At 33.3% G+C, this 21,958-nt stretch overlaps 2 protein-coding genes across 3 annotated transcripts; one reads left to right on the forward strand and one right to left on the reverse strand.

The window, feature by feature from the left end:
* Nucleotides 1-1,556: 1,556 nt before the first annotated feature.
* Nucleotides 1,557-11,241, forward strand: LOC133317355 (probable CoA ligase CCL12). The gene is made up of 14 exons (XM_061519214.1): nucleotides 1,557-1,904; nucleotides 2,022-2,151; nucleotides 2,252-2,511; nucleotides 2,889-3,090; nucleotides 4,141-4,181; nucleotides 5,525-5,653; nucleotides 5,805-5,878; nucleotides 5,956-6,176; nucleotides 8,659-8,753; nucleotides 8,823-9,039; nucleotides 9,468-9,593; nucleotides 10,118-10,216; nucleotides 10,478-10,684; nucleotides 10,832-11,241. The coding sequence occupies exons 1-14, from the start codon at nucleotides 1,609-1,611 to the stop codon at nucleotides 10,943-10,945; spliced, it is 2,211 nt and encodes a 736-aa protein (XP_061375198.1). The 5' UTR covers nucleotides 1,557-1,608; the 3' UTR covers nucleotides 10,946-11,241.
* Nucleotides 11,242-17,464: 6,223 nt separating this feature from the next.
* LOC133317357 (uncharacterized) lies at nucleotides 17,465-21,536 on the reverse strand. Of its 2 annotated transcripts, none has more exons than XM_061519215.1 (13): nucleotides 21,295-21,536; nucleotides 21,090-21,185; nucleotides 20,908-20,985; nucleotides 20,229-20,309; nucleotides 19,930-20,149; nucleotides 19,794-19,852; nucleotides 19,476-19,525; nucleotides 19,302-19,389; nucleotides 18,949-19,209; nucleotides 18,751-18,843; nucleotides 18,510-18,614; nucleotides 18,221-18,337; nucleotides 17,465-18,142 (listed from the first exon to the last, which is right to left on the reverse strand). In XM_061519215.1, exons 1-13 carry the CDS (start codon nucleotides 21,367-21,369, stop codon nucleotides 18,077-18,079), a joined length of 1,389 nt encoding a protein of 462 aa, XP_061375199.1. In that variant the 5' UTR covers nucleotides 21,370-21,536; the 3' UTR covers nucleotides 17,465-18,076. The 2 variants fall into 2 exon arrangements, 1 of the variants encoding a protein (XP_061375199.1); XR_009752298.1 differs by having other exon boundaries at nucleotides 18,127-18,142; nucleotides 18,426-18,614.
* Between the last annotated feature and the right edge of the window lie 422 nt (nucleotides 21,537-21,958).

Consider the following 21,958-nt stretch of genomic DNA (forward strand, 5'->3'; position numbering starts at 1 on the left):
CTAACTACAAGATGATATGCCGCATGAACTGAAGCCATATTCTACAATTTGTACCATCATAATCTAATTCAACCGATTTTCTACTATATGACAAGCTGAACCATGTTTGCTAGGTTTTATAATGACTAGAAGCTCTCATTAGTTCCTGCAAATATACGGCAGGAAGTAGGGAGCCAATTCTTCAGGTTATGCCATTTTTACATATTTCCTCACATTTTTAAATCAACCCTTGCATTATTGAAGATAGATTATACACAATCTTATTGTTATATTTTTCTAAAGAGATTATCTTTCAGCAACTCAAGTCTTCTAACAATCACCTATCTAAATTGTAACTCATTTTTTCAGCTAAGTAACACTACTTTAGTTCTCAACTATTCCTTAAAAATTTGTAAAAGCTTAGACAATTAATAAAATGTCTCCATATCATCTCAATTTTGTAATAAAGTGTTGGTTATTATTTTTTCTTACTTCTCACTAATACATACCCTGTTAGTTATTTTTTTTTTCGGAGCAGTATATTCTTACACCAGTGTAGGAATTATAAGTCTTACACTCAATCTTAATAATTGATTCACTTGTATCTAATGACTCATATTACTAAAAAATTAGAACCCTTAGATATAAGTGAGATCAATAGTCAAGATAGAGAGTGTGACTTACATTGGTATAAAATGATCTTGACCCCTTTTTTGTCATATTAATTTTATTAATTCAGTGACTTGATTATTTCCAAACCTAAAATATTTTAATGCAATGATACAAATGAAATATAAATGTGCAATTAACATGATCAAATAAAAAGACTCGATTACTTTTCAAATGTTTATACTGTTTTCGATATAATAATAACAATTCTTATATAAGTATGGTTATATTTTTTTTTTTTGTTAAACATTCTTTAAGATTAATAACATCTCAAGAAATATTAATATGATCAACAAAATCTTACCCCACGTTCGATCATGAAGTAAGCTATCAGTAAATTATGCACCTAATCTTGCTTATTCACAAAACACAAATTATTAAGCCGCCGCAGGCGCAGCCCCCCAATATCAGATGTGAATTTTTAACTAAGATACTTTTCTCTCCTTCTGAAACTACTTGGTGATGCTTAGAACGAAGCTTCCTCTTCTGACACAAATTATTTTTTCTTGCCATGTTAAATAAGTTTCTTCTTTAGGAAAAAAGATGTACCGGGTACATTTAATACTCCAAATATTTATGGGCAATGATTCTCTCCTTTTACAGGAGAGAAGGAATACTTCTTACACTCACATTGAATTTTGTGTCAAATATTTTTTTATTTTTTATTTTTTAAAAGGAATGGTGGCCCCACATCTTTGTTTGAGTAGGAGATAACTTATTTTTTCGTACAAAATGAGTAAAGTTTTTCTCAATATTTATTTCCTCTTCTGTTATTTTAACTGCTATACACTCAGTGTTAGGTGACATAAAACATCACGTGGTCCAACTTGGCATCCTCAATCGCAACTTTAAGTCAACTACTATTACTACTACCCCTGTACAACCAAAAACATTGATTGAACAACCATTGGAACCTTGCAAGTTTCAAGTTGGAAGGAACAAACTAACAGAGAGAGAGAGATGGGAAAGAGCATAATAAGAGAGTTGGGAGTGGAGGACTTTGTGAATGCAGGCTTAACAGTTAGAGAAGCCAATGAATTGTATAATGTTCTGAGGGATGTTCTCTCCCTCTGTCCTTCTTCCTCCGACAACCCAACAGATATATGGCGCCACTTGGTGACTCGGAGAGTGCTGAAGCCATCCTATCCACATCCCTTGCATCAACTTGTCTATTACTCCCTTCATGATCACTCTTCCCAACCTCATGCTCATGCTGATGCTGATGCTGCCCCTCCTCTCTATTGGTTCCCTTCTCTGTAAGTGTTTGTGTGTATCTATCTTATGATTACTAACTACTACTCACTCTTCTCTATTCAATTCATGTCTGTTTTTGTTCAGTCTTCACTGCCACTTTTTTATTTTTTTTATTTTAGAGAGCAGTCCAAACGCACGAACCTGGGTCGTCTCATGGAAACCTATGGTCCTAAGCTTTTAGGAGCATCCTACAAGGACCCTATTACTAGTTATCCTCTCTTTCACAAGTTTTCTGTTCAGCACCCTCAGGCAACTACTCACTCTTCTCTTCCTTCTTTTATTTTTCATTTTATCCCCTTTTCCATTCCGTAATTTCAACATGTGTTGTTTTTTTTTATCGTGAGTGCAGGTGTACTGGTCCCTTGTTCTCAAGGAACTTTCTGTTTCATTTGTTGAAGCTCCAAGGTGCATTCTAGATACTTCTGACCCTTCCAAACATGGGGGAACTTGGCTTCCCGGTTCTGTCTTGAATATTGCTGAATGCTGTTTGCAACCCACTTCGCACCCCAGCAAACAAGATGACAGTTTAGCCATCGTTTGGAGAGATGAAGGTTTTGATGATTCCCAGGTTAATCATATCACGCTCAAACAACTTCGACACCAAGTCATGTAAAGCTTTTCGACTGATCCTTTTGGTTTTCGAGCAAGATTATGTTACTTAGAATGCAGAGTTCGATCTCTTTGAGTCTTGACTTTTTCTTTTAACTTTTAACTTGAGCTAATTCAATTAATTCAATCATTTGAAGAGCTGTTTTTAAATTCCATCATTGCATTGGATTTTGTACTTTTGAATCAGGATAATTCGTGTCTCATTTTGTTGTTTTGTTTCCACTCTTTACCTACTTGTATCTCACTTTCTTTTTTTGTCTTTGATCCTTTCTCCTTTTAGGATTTACCCTTGAAGTACTTTTCAATATCTAATCTCTTCATACACTTCCTGTATGAAATTGTTTCTTTACTTCACGTTTTTTCCATGTTATTTCCAGGTTGGTGGCAAATGCAATAGACGCCACATTCTCGAAGGGAGATGCAATCGCAATTGACATGCAAATGACAGCCAATGCCGTTGTTATATATTTAGCCATTGTTCTGGCAGGATGCATTGTGGTATCAATAGCTGATAGCTTTGCACCAAAAGAAATTGCAACTCGCCTGCGTGTTGCTAAAGCAAAGGGTATTTTCACACAGGTGAACTTTTAATTTGGTTCATGTGTATGACTTTAATTGTAAATCTACCGTTGATCAAAGTGAAACTGTTCAATATTTGGAATTGTCTTTGTTCTTTCTCAGTTACCAATTTATATTTACAATATTATTCAGTATTTGTGAAGCAATACTAAAATTTCCAAATCGTTGTTGTGCCTCAGAGTGTTTCTTTTTCATTCAACTCTAATTTTCTGACTTCTGTTTCCTGTTTGATAAGATTAACAGACACAGTCTATATGTTTGGATCTCTGATTGTTAGATAACTTCTTAGAATACTTAGTTTTATTGAACGTATAGGTCGGATACCTGTTTGATGAGTGCACTAAATATCTCATCCAACTTTTGATTGTCAATTTCAGCAAACAGCTGGGTCTTTTTTAGGCTGATGAGGCTTTTCTGAATGGTGCATCCCAATTAAGACTTCAAAAGCTTGGGCAAGGGTTATGGTTTGAAGAAGGAAAAATGAGGTAGAAAAGTAGGGGGATTGATTGCTTACTGCATGTATGTTATAGAAAGGATGGCTTGCAAGCAATAATGCAGAATTTAACAATCATATTGGTAGTTGTATTAGTGCTCAAAACAGTGTTTGTGAAATTAGATTTCATGGTACCAAGAGTTGTAGGTAGATTCAAGCAACAAATAATTAGGAATTAAATGAATGAAATCTTAATGGACACAAAAGGTAGTGCATTGATGATCCACATGAACAAGAGGGGTAAGGGGGAAAACGTAATATGCATAGGAAATTTTCTGGTAACTGCCTAGAAAATTGGCAACAGTGGAGAGGAAAAGTGAGGAAGGTGTGATGTCTGTTAGAATGTCAAAAGCAGAGAGAGTGGGACTTGGGAGAAAGTTAGCCCCTCGAAGAGCTAGTTGCTGTAATATTGCATTTCTGTTTCTTTCTTATTTCAGTTCCTCTAATCTCTGGGTTAATTCCCAATTTTCTTCAATAGCTGAGTGAGCTTCTATCAATTTCCATTTTTTTAACAAATTAAGATTATTGTATTTCACTCAGCTTTAATTTGTTTTCAGGATTTCATATCAAGAGGTGGCAGGAAATTCCCTTTGTACAGGTAAAAAATTGTCAACATTGTACTTGTAGTTGTTGCTATGTTTTTCAGCACTTCAACTTCTGAATATTGAAATCATATTTTACATGGGCCTGAGGCACTTTTGTGATGCCCGTGTCTAATTTATCTGTTTAGATTATAGTATGCATGTTAAGCGCAAGTCAAGCTTATGTCATATTATCCTTAACTTTTGCTATAATTATCAATTCAACATTTGTTATAGTAAGGTTATTTAGTATTCATCTATTCATGTATCCTTTGATTAATGTTTGAATACTATGTTTTTCTTCTTGTTGTTTCTGAGTTCAAAATCAATGCCATGGTCCACACGATGGCGGGGGATGTCTTTGTGTTTGACCACGAATATACATGGTTGGGCCATTTTGGGACAACAGATAATCTATTATGAATCAGAAAGTGATGTTAAATCATCAAAGCCATGCTGTATTTCGGAACCTGTTTTTTTAGAACCCTGTTTTCTTCTTTCATTTCTGCTTCACTTATTTTTAGGCATTTGTCATAGGCATAAATAGCATCGCAAAACAATGATTTCTCCAATAAATTATATTTCTCAATTAAAAAATAAAAAACACATTAATCCCAGCCACAAAAAGTCTTCTGCATATTAATTATTCAGAATCAGATGCACTCAGAATTCTATCACATGAATAATTTGGTTTTCTCCATATAGATGTGTATTATTCCATCTAACTACTTCCTATCACACTTTTACCCTCCCATTTGAGTAGTATAATTCTGGGTCTCCTCAATCCTGTTTGAATTTTATTCTTCTACTTGAAATGATACGGGAACTTATAAACATGAATTAGTTCAATATCTTGTATAGCTGCTTTCTGATATGTTGATTGTTCTAGATGCTAGTTATAATCTCTAAATCGGAGTTTATATCTAAACAGACCTGTTCATTGGCAACAAAATTAATTAGTTGAGTTGAGTGAAATGATCCAAAGGTAGAAGCCAGCTCTCCTTTTACTTAGTTTCCTTTAATTTATATAGTAAATTTTTTACTTGAATTATGAAAATCGATATTTCAAGGCATTCTAATGTGTATAGACTCCTCTCAATAGATATTGTTCAGAAAGGTTTAGATATGAATATATTACTGCCGCTCTTTGGCCAGAATTTGTATTTTAGATGATTATTTCCGAACTATTAATTACTTGAATGGCCCTTTAGACTGCTTTGCCATCCAAAATTGAAAAGATGAAATATGCCAAGCTTGCTAATACTCATGTTTGAATGCTTGTTAGATAGATTTATTGCTGTTCTTTAAGCACATAGATCACTGGAAACAGCTGAGTTATTGTGCATATTTCTCCTTGCAGTCGAGTCATTGAAGCAGCTGCATGCAAAGTTATTGTGCTCCCGGTGATAGGTGATGATGTAGGAGTACAATTAAGAGAACAAGACTTATCATGGAAGGGTTTTCTTTCTTCTAACAGACAGCATTCCAGGTAATGCACATTACAATGCGTCTATTAAACCATATTTTGATCTAAACAAATGATAATTTTTCCAAACTAAAACAGTCGCTGCTAAAGATCCCAAAAAAGAGAAAAAAGAGAGAACTTGCATCGTTTCACCTTAACATTTAACTCATGGCAGGTCTCATCATTACTCTCCAATCTATCAATCAATTGATTCTGTCACCAACATACTTTTCTCATCTGGAACCACAGGTAAAGATTCTCCCTTAAACACATCAATTATAGACTACCATTATAATTATTTTCTGGTTATATTTTTGCTTTTTCAGGAGATCCAAAAGCAATTCCTTGGACTCAACTTTCACCAATACGAAGTGCTGCTGATGGATGGGCCTTTATTGATATTCAACCTGGAGATGTCAGCTGCTGGCCTACAAATTTAGGATGGGTGATGGGACCTACTCTAATATATTCATGCTTTCTAACTGGTGCAACTCTTGCTCTGTACCATGGATCTCCTCTAGGCCATGGTTTTGGAAAATTTGTTCAGGTGATTCGTTCAAATCTAATATTTTATTCCCTATATTATTTATGCTTATTATCACAACACGTCTTATCTTATAAAATGGTCATTATTATTTTAAGGGTTTTTTTTTTCTGATGTTACTTTAGATAACTTTATCTAATGTTCATCAAAACGACGTTGTTTTGGGACGGAAATCATGGTATTTTTGTAATTTTAATTTATTTCAGGGTTATAATAGTCTTTATCACTCTAATTTTTTAATTTTTCAACCTCAACGACGTCGTTTCGATGAACATTAGATAAAATTATCTAAAGTAACATCGGAAACTTTTTTCCCTTATTTTAATCACTTAAGAAGTTCAGATAGCAAACCAATTTCTTCAAAATCATGGATGAAATGAACTGATTAGATGCAACAGGTCCTATATCCTTTGTATTACAGTGGGATGTGGAGGGAAATGATTTTGTGATCTTCAGTGACATAACCCGGGAACTTTCCTATGTTTTGTGAAAACAAATTGCAACTGTGTGCCACTCAAACTGGTCTAGGATGCTAGACGGCTTACTTTTTGTTTCCCAACTTTTAATGCAGAACTCAAACTGTCCTTGAAACTACATGTAATATTTTTTCATTACCTTGAAACATTTTACCATGTTTGAATTTGTTCATTCACCAAGAGTGTCTAGAATTTAAAATGGCATATCCTTATACCTTTGTGGTAAGAACACGAGGTGTCCCTGTGCATTCATTTTTGCCTTGGTCACTAATGTCTGGCCACTTCAAGGGTCAATGATTGTCCCCGCAAAGTAACACGAGACTTTTCAGCGTGCTTTGTCCTCACTCACACACTTCTTGGAAAAACTTCCCAAGAGATTATCCATCCCAGAATTGCTCCAAGTCAAGCACGCTTAACTATGGAGTTTTTCCGTTCTGAGCTACCGAAAAGTAGATGCATCTTGTTAGTATAGGTAGTACCAATTAATTCTTATAAGCTATCCCTAACTGTAGAGTCCTAAACCTGTACAATCCTTGGAATCACTCTCTTTCGGGTGTTGATTCGATTCATTTATATACCCCTCCCGCAGATAGTACGTTAGTTCTTCCACTAACCATACAATAGTCAGCATCCGAGATGTTACAGTCACAAGGTGCTTCTAGCAGAATTTAAATCCTTGCACTGTAGGTAAAGTCCGCCTGCATGGAGCTCAATTTGCTAACTGAGCTACACTCATGGTTTAATATGCTTATACCTAAATGTATGCTGGGTTATTATGAAGTAGTGTGTTATCTAGACACAGAAATGTTCTGGCAAACACATGCGCATGCGCAAACACATTAGCATTGTATGGTGTTAGGATGGGAAAGGTCCAATAGTTGTACCATATGGTGTGGTATATACACCAAGGAAACTGAGGCCTAATTTGAATATTGACCAAGGGTTCAATACCAAAAGTACTTTCTATGGTCAAGTGTTGTTTGTTGAAAGCATTGTTAGGCATTATCTTGGAAAGTTAGTTTCACCTGGACGTTGTACACTGATAAATTTGTCATCCATTCTCCTAATCATACTTATTAATCTCGGATAGCGGCGCGTAGCAGCTAACCCTCCCCAAACTGCTATAGCGCTATAGCGGGTAGCGCTACAACGCTACTGTGCAAAGTGTACCAAAATGATACACTAAAGTGTACTCCACAAATATAAAACTTAAAGAATTAAAATGTGACATAAAAAACAAATTTGAAGGATCTGAAACTCAAACATAAATGATTTCAAACATTAAAATTCAGATCATAAGAAAATTAAAGGAATTAAAGTCTTAAATAATATAACACAACAAAATAAAGTGGTAAAATTAGTCAAAATTCAAACTGCCACTTAAGTGAAATGCCAAAATCAAAGAACTTAAGGTTTGTTTCGGAAGCTGAAGAAGGTTCTAGAATCGAGGATCGACATCCCTCATCTCTTCTCTTCGCTCAACATGTTCTTTTCCTTCTACAACAAGAACACTTTTGTAGAAACTACTATAGCGGCGCAATAGCGCTGCAATTTCAGCCGCAATAACGGCCGCTACACTTCCCTTGGCTGTCGCGGCGCGGTCTGTGGCGGCTAGCCGCCGCACTGCTGCACCGCAACTCTGCTATAGCGCGCTAAAGCGGCGTTATTCATAAGTATGCTCCTAATTCCACCTCATGTGTCAAAGTGGAAGAGGGATCCCTAGAATCTACTAATGTATAACGCATGTCATCTGAATGGGTCTCAGGTCAAATCTATTCTTAATAATGTAAAGGAAAGAAAATAAAAAATACTTTTTAGAAGGCAAGACTCTCATTACTAGCACTTAGAAGCAAATGGGGATGAATAAGGTCTGGACGGCCGAAGATCAGAAATAAATACAGCAATAAAGCAAAACATATTAATAATTGCTATAGGAGATGTTGAATTCTGCATCAAATTGATACATTACACCAAAGCACTACTTTATTCATTCAACTACAATTGTTCAGGATGCAGGTGTTACTATTTTGGGAACAGTTCCGAGCTTAGTAAAAGCTTGGAAGAGTACACAATGTATGGAAGGCTTGGATTGGACAAAGATAAAGTAATATCTCATAAGCTTAAATGATCAAGTAAGTAATATAAAAATGAACTAAACTGTTGCTATATGCAGAACATTTTGTTCGACTGGAGAAACTTCAAATGTTGATGATGACCTTTGGCTTTCTTCAAAATCTTATTACAAACCAATTATTGAATGTTGTGGAGGCACTGAGCTTGCGTCTAGTTACATTATGGGAAGTCCACTGCAGCCTCAAGCTTTTGGAGCATTTAGTACAGCATCAATGACAACTGGCCTTGTCATCCTTGATGAAAATGGTGTTCCTTATGTAAGAACATTTTTTGGATAGTTTACTTTAGATTATATGATTTTATGCACTTATGCTTCCCCCGACTTAACATTGCACTCCATCAGGCCAATACCTGGATTTAATTTTGTTGTTTCAATGGATAATGGATACCAAAGTGCTTATCACATGATCCAGACTTGGGACCAATGGCTTACTGGAAACCCTGATCTCAAAATCTTGGGATTGGCTGCCTGAACTCCTAACGGTCATCAATTAGAATTTCCACATGGATTGTCACGTCAATTTTTTCCTCTAACATCTATTTCTGTTACATTTCCACTAGTGGATGACCAAACTATCTTCAATAAATTTTTGTTATCTTATATAATAGCAATCCTATCTTTGGGTTGAGACAAATTGTTTGTTAGGCTTTCTAATTTATTTGATCTCTTTGACCAATATGACAGCCAGAGGACATTTCTTGTGTTGGTGAAGTGGGCTTATTCCCTCTATATCTAGGAGCAACTGATAGATTACTTAATGCTGATCATGAGGAGGTTTACTTTAAGGGAATGCCCATTTACAAAGGAAAGGTATCTACTTCAATTAATATGCTTTGTGCCAATGTGACAAATGATTTTCACATTTAGATACAGCTATCTTGAAATATTAGTTCTTTCATGCCCGAAGGACAACACAATCTCTTTTCAGATCTGAAAGAATTTTGTGGTTACTTACATCCTAACCTTTTAAGGTCCTAAATGAATTGTTTCATTACATCCCAAATGCTTCCTTGTGGTCCTACTGCTCAAGTACATTTTTGCATGTATACACATACCAAATTGCACATATCCAAAAAAGTTAGAGCATGGGAATACTCTTTGAACTTCGAATGTTTTGAATTGTTGGGTATCAAATACTGCTAATACCTATGTAAGCTATCAATATCCAAATGTACTGTAGATTGGTAAAATCTACATCAAGGATTCTCAGATAATCTCTTCTTTATAAATTACATAATAATTGATTAGTCTGCAGTGCAATTATAATTACTCATTCTAATATTCTGTTATTTATCTACAACTTGTCATGTCTAACATGATATATCTATTAGCAGGTTCTTAGGAGACATGGAGATATAATCAAAAGAACTGCTGGAGGCTATTTGATTGTACAAGGGAGGGCTGATGACACCATGAATCTTGGTGGAATAAAGGTACCACATCATCCACTATATTTAGGTTTATAGCTCCTCCAAGTTCTTCACTGATTAGCTATGAAGCTTCCGAAGGATCGGTCTGCTAGTTAGACATGGTATAAGAATGCTATATATTTCCATGTCTATGGCCCGCATACACTAATAAGAATGGAAGATACTCTGTAACTGATCATGGATTCTTCAGAAATTCTTAATTTTTTTTTTTTTTTATTGGACTGGCTGTTGTTCTTACAAGGAATTTTCTGTTCTGATGTGCAGACAAGTTCTGTCGAAATCGAGCGTGTCTGTGACAGGGCTGATGAATGCATTTTGGAGACAGCTGCAGTCAGTGTTGCTCCTGCAAATGGAGGCCCAGAACAACTTGTTATATTTGTAGTTTTAAAGAAAGGATACAACTCCAATGCAGAAACTCTAAAGAAGAAATTTTCTAAAGCCATTCAAAGCAACCTTAATCCTTTGTTTAAGGTATGATGACCCTTAGTTGATTTTTTGCAATTACAATTTATGAATTGAATGCAGTTTATTACTTTGTGAAAAACAATAACTTAATGACATACAGATCCATAAAATTCTGAGTTTTGAAGGGAAATTAAATTTTTTGTTATTTTACAGGTGACCCTTGTTAAAATTGTGCCAGAGTTTCCTCGAACAGCTTCCAACAAAATACTAAGGAGAGTTTTGAGAGATCAAATGAAACGCGAGCTATCAGTTCAGAGCAGACTTTAGTTACATCTTTAATCCTCAAAAGACCAAGGCATGCATCAAGATTCAGTCCATTTCATGTGGAAATATGAAGATTTTCACTATAATATATGTAGAGTATATTTTTTTCCGGGTGAAGTCCTTGGTGTGGAATCAAATTCTATGCCATGAAAATTCTAATGTACTCCTAGAATAATGCACTGAAACAACTTTGGTTTGAGATATGACATTATAAACCCACCAAAATGGGGTTAGACTTAAGACCTCAATGTTTTTAATAGTTTAACTAAGTTATGTCGTAGTCCTAGGTTTCATCCTTCGGTTGCATGCATTATGATAGTAAACTAATAGAATTTATCAATATAAGTGTTCAAGAAGCAGTATTCTAATGAATTGTTAAGATCCTGGTAGCATATTTGGATGCGTGTGTAGATGTGGGTATGATTTGACAAAGGGGCAAATATTAAAAAGTTAGCCATTTTCTAAAGAATTACATATACACTTTTTCACTTGCATAGTATAACTTCTTCCCTTGTTTTTTGTAAAAAAATAACATAAAAACTTTCACGTTCAAAATAGTTGACCGTGAAATTGTTGTTAGGGACCCTAATCGATTCCAATGGCAAATGCTCGTGTGGATGTTATGTTGGGTTTAATATGCTCTTTTCACTTAAGCCCAATAGCTTTAGTGAGAGTGAGCTCAAAAAGACTAATTTCAATCCATGAAGCTTAGGGTTAATTTTGGATTGGGCAGAGTATATAAACTCTCTTTTCTCTCTAGTGCCTCCTAGGGTTACAGACATCAGAAACACAAAGAGGCAGACGTTCATCATCAGAACGGTTGCCCACACGACCACCTGATCCCCCTTGAGTCATAGCTTGGAAGATCAACCGTTGAGCGGAATTGCGACCGTTCGTGGTGCGTTGCTACAGATCGTGAGGCTTGAGGAGGAGAACAGAACGTGAGAAACTGTCACGCTCGCTGCTTCATCTCAGGTAATCAAAGCGGTGTTCTTCATTCCTCATCGCATCGGTACGATGCGCTTCCGTGTTTCTGATGATATACCTTCATGTTATTGGTGAAACGAAGATTTAAGATTGACTTGCCATTACAATTTATACACTTTTATAAGCCTTTGAAGTGAACCGCACTTTGATACCAATAATGATCCTGTGTATGATGGCAGAAGTGAGTCTTATTTTTAGAATTAAAAAATTAAAAGATCATAATGCAATTTATTATATATATATATATATATATATATATATATATATATATTCCTTATGTTTTTAAATAATTATGTTCATTTCATTATATTGCCCTCTTACTGTATTGATATTCTCATAAAAAAATCTTCTTAGTTTTCTTGAGTGACAAATAATTTGAAATAAATTAAATTTTTTAAAGTGAATTATTTTGAAAGAAAGCTTGTAAATGAATTTCTCACATCCCAACCTAGTCTAAAGTGTTTTTTTTTTTTTCAATCATTAATTAAGCAATCTTCATGAAGACGTATAAAGTGTTTAAAGAAAATTATCGAAAATTAAATTAGTCGGAACTATTAGAATTTTGGACCGATTAATATCTTAAAAAAAATAGTATCAAACATGAGCTAGAAGTGATTCATCACTGTAAATATTGACAAAAGCAAACAATATATGTTAATTTTTATCCCAGGAAAAACGTGGGCTTTTTTATTTGCTTGGCATGATTTCTTCCAAAAATTCCTTGTATTGTGTAAAATCAAAATAAATTTTTGAAAGTGCATATTTGCATAGTATAATTTATGCGCTACATTTACTTTGAAAAAAAAATTATACAAAGTCATGGCATGAATATTGAATCACAAATGGTAAGGTATGTTATTTTATTTTATTTTTGTAGAAAATGTTTTTTTTTTTTAATTTTTTTTTAAAGTTAGTAAGTTTTTTGTTTTATTTTATGTAAAATTCGAATATGGAAAACGCAACTTACTCAAGTTATAATTCTCTTTCATAATTTCTGTTTTATTATTTTAATTTGATATAAAAGTTAATAATAAGAGGCATGAATTAATGTCATAAAGTCTAAAGCTGTCAAAATGTGTTATAAAAAAAAAAAAAAAAAAAAAAACTGTCAAAATGGGTCAGTCTGTCTCATTAGGCCCTAATCTGTGTAGGTTAGGGCCAAAAAGCCAGCAAGAAAAAATGAATCTCAATAATAAAGGTTTGCATGGGACAAAAGCCCTCTATGGGTTAGAGCCAGCCCGTGGGCCTTCCAAATTTATAATTTCATAGTTTTTTTTTTTACCATATTCAATATATTAAAAAATATTTTAACAAATAAATATTTAACATTTTCTTAACATATTTTATACAAAATATAAAATTTTTATAATTTACTTTTTTTAATAAAATGATATTTGTATACAAATATACAAGTAAAAATGTAACCAAAATTTTAATATAAGTAAAAATTTAGTTACTACCTTTACTAAATTCATTATTAAAGGATGCCATCAAATAGAGATTTTTTCACATTTATCCACACAAAAAAAGATTTTCTCACTAGTAGTCATAATAGTATACAACAACTCCGGTGGAAAACTAAAAGTTAAAAGTAACGATGAAAAATGATCTGAATATTAGTATTGAATAACTACTCTTGTTATGCTATATATTTAAAATTAAAATAATTGATTTTCCTCAACTACTACCTTTACAAAAAAAAATTTAGTTTTTATTATCAAAAAATTACTAAAGTGCATTGTATACAATATATTTCAATACAAATTTGGATATATAACAAGCTTAGATGTCAATAGAAAATTTTATTTTTATTGATGCACAGATGAAATTCTTTGTCGAAATATATCACTGCTTAAAAATTTATTTTTGTTGTAAAATATTATGGATGACTTTTCATTTGGTTAATAACATGTGACTCTTTGTTTTCATGACCTTTGATGTACTGATGGTGTGTTGAATTGTAGAATACATTCAATAAGGAGTGTTGTAAAATATAATGGATGACATTTCACTAGGTTCATAATATGTGGCTTTTTGTTTTTCATGATCTTTGATGTGTTCTATAACCATTACATTAATGGTGTGTTGAATTGTAGAATACATTCAAGGAAGAGTTTTGTAAAATATTATGAATGACCTTTCACATAGATTATGGATGACCTTTCACATGGTTTATGTGGCTCTTTATTTTTCATGACCTTTGATGTATTTTACAACCATCATACTATTGATGTGTTGAATTGTAATTATTCCCCTAATTATGTTTGAAGTCCTATATAAGGACATATCTTAGATAAAAAAGTGGTATTTGATGAACTAAGAATATAATATTATTTTCTTATCTTCAAGAACTCATACTTGTTCTTATCTTATTCTTCCTTTGATTTTTTTTGTACACTTCATTTTTATTTCTTTAATTTTTCACTTTCTCTTACATTCTCCATCAATTTTACAACAATTTTTACTTATATTAAGTTTATAATTTATTATATATTTATAAGTATTTAAATTTTCATTTTCAATAAAGTAAAAAGTTTGGCATGCGGGTCAACCCTAACCCAACCTGCTAAATTATAGGGAGGGTTAGCACTAAAAAAAAGCCAAACTACAAAAAGGCCTTAATGGGTTAAGGCCAAATATAAGGCTTTGCAAGGTGGCCCTCAGGATTCAACCCATTTTGACACCTTTATAAACCTCATCCATGAGTCATTAGACGTAGAGGTGTTAATGGGCCGAGCCGAGCCGAGCTTTGTTCGTAAAAGGCTAAGTCTGTATTTAAATGTGTCAGCCTGACCAAGCCTGTTACCTGTTATAAATATAATCATCAACCTGTGGCTTAACTTATTTACAATAAATAAAAGTCTAGTTTAGCCTGTTTAAAAAAAATAAGACAATAAAAATTTATCCAAAGAGAATATACAATCAACAATACTAGTAATTCCATAAATATTCATAAATTCAATATATATCCAAACAGCATAATATAAAATAAAATCATTCAAAAAGTCTGTTTAACCAACAAAATTGGATGAAATGGATTGTGGAGAAAGAGAGTTATTACAAGTAGTATAAAAATATATACAATAAAAATAATAATAATATACTAGGTCAGCCTGAGAGGCTCTAAGGCCGAGTTTTTGAATTGAAACCTGAGACCTTTTTATTAAACGAGCTTTTATACAAGTTCAAGCCTGGTACCAACAACCAATTTCAGACATATAAGCTCAGGCCTTTACGAGCCGAGCCAAAGGCCTCTGGTTCATTTAGCACCCCTAAACTTAGACGGATGTCATACCCTTTTCGATACATCTCTAAATATGTTTTTTTTTTTGCTTTGATAGCAAATCCTAATCAATATTATAATAATTCATCGTAAATGATTTCTTATGATAACAAATAATAATTGATATCCTAATAAATAGTAATTGATATCTTTCCTCCATAGACTATAAAATAATTAATGTTTCTAAAGTGAATGTAGATAAGTTATCTACATTCGCTCCCAAAAACGTCGTTTTGGGTTGAAAAATTAAAAAATCATAATGAAAAAGACTATTATAATCCTAAAATCAATTATAATTATAAAATATCTTGATTTCCACCTCAAAATGAAGTCATTTTGAGCTCACTGTAGATAATTTATCTACATTGACGGTAGAAAAAGCGAACCCTTCTATGTATAACTTAAGCTATTTAGTTTGAGTGTGTTATTATGTATTTATTTTTTAACATGATTGCTATTATTTTATCATTAATATATACTATATACACACATGTAGGAAATATGTGAATATAAATATAAAATAAGTATCATTATTATAATATTATTGTAAAATATGAATTCTAGATGTGGATAACTATTGGAATACAAGAGATTTATTTGTCCACTCTCTCTTTTCCTTTATCTATCTCTTTCTCTCACTTAAAATGACACAACTTTGTATCTTTTAAAATGATACATATTTTTTCCTATTTTTATACTTTTCGAAAAGCTCTTCTTTGTTCTTCATATGTTTTTTCCTCTTTAGTTTTCTTTTTTCATTTCTCTCCTTTAATTTTATAACAAATATGAAATTATCAATATCAGAGTGATATATTAAGGTAAAAACATTTGAGTTTTATAGGTTAGTAGTAAATAAAGTAATTGAAATATGTCATTGAGATAGTCTTTTAGTCTGTTTGCAGTGCTAATGCAAACAAAATCAAGGTCATTTGAGTAGTTTAGTTATTAAACTTCTAAACAATATTGAATTGTTTCCTTGTAACTGTTTTCCTGGTTGAGTTGGATTAAAAACTTTATGACACTTATTGAATAATCGTCCATTCAAGTAAATCTACCATAGGCAATATTTCTTTGATTGAATAATGTGTCTCTTTATTTTTTATGACCTTTAATGTATTTTATAATCATCACACTAATGGTGTGTTGAATTATAAGAATATATGCAAGGATGAGTGTTGTAAAATATTATAGATGACCTTTCACATGGTTCATAGCATGTGACTCTTTGTTTTTCATGACCTTTAATATATTTTATAACTTGTGTTGAATTATAGAATACATTCAAGAGGGAGTGTTGTAAAATATTATGAATAACCTTTTACATAGTTCATAACATGTGGCTCTTTGTTTTTCTTGACCTTTGATGTATTCTACAACCATCATATTATTAATGTGTTGAATTGTAATTATTTCCTTAATTATGTTTAGAGTCCTATATAAGGACATATCTTAGATGAAAATAGTGGTACTTGAAGAATTCAGAATATAATAATATTTTCTTACCTTTGAGAACTCATACTTATTCTTATCTTATTCTTCCTTTGATTTTCTTTTTATATTTCATTTTCCTTTCTTTCATTTTTCACTTTCTCTTACATTCTCCATCAAATTCACAATCTTTACTTATATTAAGTTTATAATTTATTTTATATTTATAATCTTTTCATTATAATTTTTTAATTTTCAATCCAAAACGATGTCATTTTAGAAACGAATATAGATAACTTATCTACATTCACGGTAAAAACATTAAAGCCTATTTAAATTTATATCATTTTTTAAAAACTAAGTTTATATAATTTTTAGCTTTTTAAGTAATGAAATTTTTAATAAAGTAAGAAGTTTGACCCGCGAATCAGCCCTAACTCAGCCCGCTATATTATAGGGCTTTGAGGGTTATGACTAAAAAAATCCTACCACGAAAAAACCCTAATTAGTTATAATCAAATATAGGGTTTTGTGAGCTCACCCGTGAACTTCAGTTCATTTTGACACCACCTCTATGACATAAACCTCATCCATGAGAGTCCTTAGACGGATATCATTCTCTTTTTGGGAAATCTCTCCCCTAATTCTCAACCCCAAAAAAATAAAATAAAATAAAATAATAAAAATAAGAATAATAAATAAACAAAAATAAGGCTAGATCTTCAAAGAATAAACGTGCAAATATCTAATTTTGTTCAAATTACTTAAAAAGGTAAAATGAAACTGGCATTCAGTTACTACTCTGAAGATCACATGGTAATTGCAAACATACACACTTCCCAACAGTATCCAGTTACATGATCTGCTGGTTGATGCTGCAACTGCCAAGCTTTGAGAACCACCCCCTATCCCGCAAAAATAGTGAAAAAGTGAGCTTAAATAAATTATAAAGCCAGTATCAAATGCAAACAGAATTTCATCATCAAAATTATAATCTGTAGATCTCAACAAAACAAAAACAAAACAAGACAAATATGTGTCAATAGTACTGCTACATTTGATCAATTACAAAAATGATGGCGCTGGATCATACCGCTGTAGTACAGTAGTAAGATACCAACCGTAAGTCTCTTTTAACATGCATGCCAAATGGCAGAAAACTGTAATAAAGAGGAAACAATGGGTAGTTATTTTTACAAATGGATACTCAACACCGATTGAAGCCACTTTCAAACTTCAAGTTATAGGAGAATGCAAATGCAGAGGAAAAAAATACAAATTGGAAATATTATAATATCTTTGCTTCTCCTGCCAAGATAACAACCAAATTGTAACTACTGCCAGAAAAAAGCGCAAAATTGGCTGCAGCTATGCTGAAGCAAGATAAAAGTCAATTTGCTATGTATTTTCCCAGCCTAGATTTTCAAATCTCAGTTTCATTTCTTAGCCAAGACCTCCCCTTTGAACTCACTACCAGCAGTGACCACAAAACATGCTCCAACCTGCCAAAGACAGGCAATGTCAAATTCCAATTCAAATTGCAAAATGAAAAAATAGCCAGAAAAGGAGAAATGAATCACTTGACAATCTTTTAGCACAGCACGTTCTTGGAGCTGTACATTGCTGCAGACGACAGAACCTTGGATGGAACAACAGTCCCCAATAGTAACATGATTCATAACTACTGAATTAACAACCTGCATACATAAAAGCAAGTGCAAAAAACTTGTAATAAACATTACTGAATAAAAACCATTAGTAAGATGCAAAGCCAACGTTGCTGACCAATCACTGAGGACTAGAGATCATATGTCGCAGACAAAAAAACTATCTTCCTGTTAAACTTGTAAGAATAATGTATCATCCCACCTTAACATTGGCACCTATCCTACAGTGACGGCCAATGACAGACCGTTTCACACTGCATTTGTCACCCATCTGTGAACCTTCCCCCAGCATACAATGTGGTCCAACCTAAAAAACAATCACATATATGAACTTTAAAATGGGAAAAGCAAAAGTAATGCTTCTGAAACTGTATATCAGACAGCACAACTAAAATACAAACACAGAAATTAGTTGGAAAGTGTCTGCAGTGTGTTAAACTAACAGTTGTTTTTGCCCCAAGCTCTGCAGAAGGATGGATAATGTTGTTTTGGGCAGAGAAGGAATACCCTGATAAATGACTAGCCTCTCCTATCACCTGTCATATTAAAAAAAGAATAAAGCCCAAGCAAGCAGAACTGTACCAAAAAAATATAAGGCAATATCAAGTGCCCAATAAAAGACAACAATATAACAAACTCACATCTCGATTTATGTCACTGTATGCTTGTATAGAATTTAAGCGAGCACAGTACTTGCTGCTTCCAGCAATATAAACACAGCATTTATGGATTCTTCGAACAGAAGTAGAACCATTAGGACCCAGTGCATGCCGTTGATGAAAGGTCAGTCCAGATGCATTAGCAAGTATTTGAGATAGCATTTGTTCATTGCTTTGAGAAATAACCTTTTCAGTTCCATTTTCTTCTGCTTGTGGCATACCATTTAATAATACTTCCGATTTCTAACTCTCATTTAGAAAATTTAAACCAGGTTAGAATCCTTAAAAATGTAACATCCCTTAACCTATCACTGCAAAAACTTTAAACAACTAACCAGTTGACTCCGGACAAGATATGGCAATACATCATGCCTTAAGCTATGAAATGCACCCTTCTGATCTAGAACTTCTTGTAGAACTGATCTGCAAGAATAAAATGTTTCAGGATACAAACACAAATAATTTAAGATATAGAATATAGAAGGAAGTTGAGAAGTAAATGAACATACCTTTTGAATGCATACAAGTGGGCATCCATTAGATCAGCTCTTATTTCTATCTATATGAAGGTCAAATAACAAAAATAAAAAAACAATCAAAGAGAAAAAAGAACATGCAAAAGTCTTTCATTTAAATTTCTAGTACTCGGATGGAAAATTTTATTTCTATAAGATAGAACATGTACATAGCAGAAAAAATGCTTGGAAGTAATCTTTTAGAACATACACTTAATTTTCACACTAGAAGAGCGGTAGTTTTTTTAACTTTAGAGAAAATCTCTGTAGAAGGAAGTAGGAAGGTTTAGAGACAAGGAAGAAAAAAAGTACCTGGCCAACTGCACGGAGTATGCTCTTCTGAATTCGAAGATCTTTTTCAACTTCAGCTCCTAAAAAGAGTTGCGAGATTCCACATTAGAACACGTACAGTAAAATGCCCTATAAAAAGGAAAGCTTGAAATCTAACCAGTTGCTATGTGAAGTAAAAACTGTTTTGTGGGATCCAGCCCTATTAAATCGTAGCGGCTGGGTTTCTTGGTTTTGTCTTTCCCACCAGAGGATCCTGACTCTGAAGGTCCACTTACAGGAGCAGGGCAAAGCATAGCAGTGACAACTGCATCATGACGTCTATGAGTAGCTGCAACGGCTCCAAGCGGCACATCAGAAACAAGATCACCACTGACAATCTGCAGAAAATTAACATAACCATAAAGAACAATATTAATTAGATCTCAGAGATAGAGGACAAGGGAGATAGATATTCACCAAAATGTCTTTGGCAGTTAGGTGGTGTGCAATGGCCCGAATTGCACCAGCTGTTCCTACATCCTCAGGAACTGCAGCAACCTGTAACAATTTCAAACACAAATCATCACACATTTGATAGTGTATGAATACGTTAGGCAATCAGCATCGGTAATAGCCAAAAAGGGACAGCAGAACAAACAAGTACAAACAATAACTCGATCATGACTCCACTTCTCCATATTTAGGCTGCATAATAGCTAATCACGTCCTTTATAATCAAATTATCAATACTACATGGTTCCATGTGGTCTTTATCATAAAGCTAATATATAATACAACAACAACAACAACAACAACAACAACAACAAAAAAGTGATAAATAATTATAGGACTAGTAAAAACATTTTACTCCTTATTTTAGGTCCAACAACTCCAAACCTAAAGCTAATGAAATGGTTTCGGGCTGCGAGGGTATTCACTGTCCTCTTATTAGGCTTCCACAACAACCAGGCCTTTACCTACTAGGTGGGATCGGTTACACACACACACACACACACACACACAAAAAAACCCCATTGTGCTCTATAAAGAGCAAAAAAAAGGAGTTAATGTTTGGTTAAATGATTGAAATCAGTATCTTCCTGATCCTGCTATTAGGCAGTGGAACAAAGTAATAAATCAATAATAAAAATAATACCTCAACATGAAGGCGATCAGCATAAGCCCCTGAAATCCAACCCCCAACATGAAAAGCCGCATCCTCACCTTCAACAACCTACTCAAAACAAGTCAACACTCAAATTTCATCACTAATTCATGAAAATCACTATTTTCCCTCTCTAACATTGAGAAAAGAAATTAGAGTTAAGAGGATGATACCACAATGAGATCTTTAAGGTTGCTAAGCTCCAAGAGCTCAAGAACGTAAGAGAGAACTGGACGGTTCGCCACCGGAAGTAAAGCGTTTGGAACCTCCTGCAAACCGAAAGAAATGCTTCAATAGAATTTGGGGGAAATGGATTTATTTTTTGAAGCATTACCGTTGCGAACCAATAGAAGAAGAAGAAGAAAGACGAATGGGTACCTCTGATACGAGGGGGAGGAGCTTCTTGGAGAGGCCACCGGCGAGAACAACCACTTGGAAGTCCATTATATTCATCACAACAAACAAACAAACAAACAAACCAACAGGGTTTTGGGTTTTCAGAGGGTTTTCGTTTTCTTCTCCCACAAATAAAATCTCAGATTGAAAATTCAATCACGCACGGCACCACTCACTCCCACAAGTACCAAACTCAAACTCAAACCCAAACACCACTTTCATCTCCCTTTCTCAATTTATATATCTACATCAATTCCACCTTCCTTTTTTTTTACACTCTCTACATAATTTGTTCCCCGCACACAACTTCTATTACATTAATAATAATAATAATAATATATGAAAAAAGAAACATATTATTTAATATGTGATATTAAAAAAAGTTACACCTTAAATTCCGTAAATTCGTGACTTTTTTTTATAAGGATTTTTTTTGTAAGATTGGCACATTCGAATTATATTTCATTCATATATGATACATTCATGTCATATATTTAAAAAATGAATACGCATTCTTTTTTTTAAAAAGATATGAACATTTTTTATGTGTTACATTTATTATCCGTGATATCAAATTTATCATTTGATAATAATAATAACGTTATTTTTTTCATTTAAATATGAATTCAACGACAAAAATATGTCA

The sequence above is a fragment of the Gastrolobium bilobum genome, unplaced genomic scaffold (genome assembly GCF_033153095.1).
Source record: "Gastrolobium bilobum isolate Gb01-03AN ecotype WA unplaced genomic scaffold, APGP_CSIRO_Gbil_v1 utg16249, whole genome shotgun sequence".
Lineage (NCBI taxonomy): Eukaryota > Viridiplantae > Streptophyta > Magnoliopsida > Fabales > Fabaceae > Gastrolobium > Gastrolobium bilobum.

What these genes read in the sequence shown, in the direction of transcription:
- LOC133317355 (XM_061519214.1), top strand. Translation starts at nt 1,609, where the DNA reads ATGGGAAAGAGCATAATAAGAGAGTTGGGAGTGGAGGACTTTGTGAAT. An exon ending in AGGAAATTCCCTTTGTACAG is followed by an intron (nt 4,182 to 5,524) that starts GTAAAAAATTGT and finishes TTCTCCTTGCAG; the next exon opens with TCGAGTCATTGAAGCAGCTG. An exon ending in TGAATCTTGGTGGAATAAAG is followed by an intron (nt 10,217 to 10,477) that starts GTACCACATCAT and finishes TCTGATGTGCAG; the next exon opens with ACAAGTTCTGTCGAAATCGA.
- LOC133317357 (XM_061519215.1), bottom strand. Translation starts at nt 21,369, where the DNA reads ATGAATATAATGGACTTCCAAGTGGTTGTTCTCGCCGGTGGCCTCTCC. An exon ending in ACCTTAAAGATCTCATTGTG is followed by an intron (nt 20,986 to 21,089) that starts GTATCATCCTCT and finishes TGTTTTGAGTAG; the next exon opens with GTTGTTGAAGGTGAGGATGC. An exon ending in AGCTTGGGGCAAAAACAACT is followed by an intron (nt 18,615 to 18,750) that starts GTTAGTTTAACA and finishes ATTGTTTTTTAG; the next exon opens with GTTGGACCACATTGTATGCT.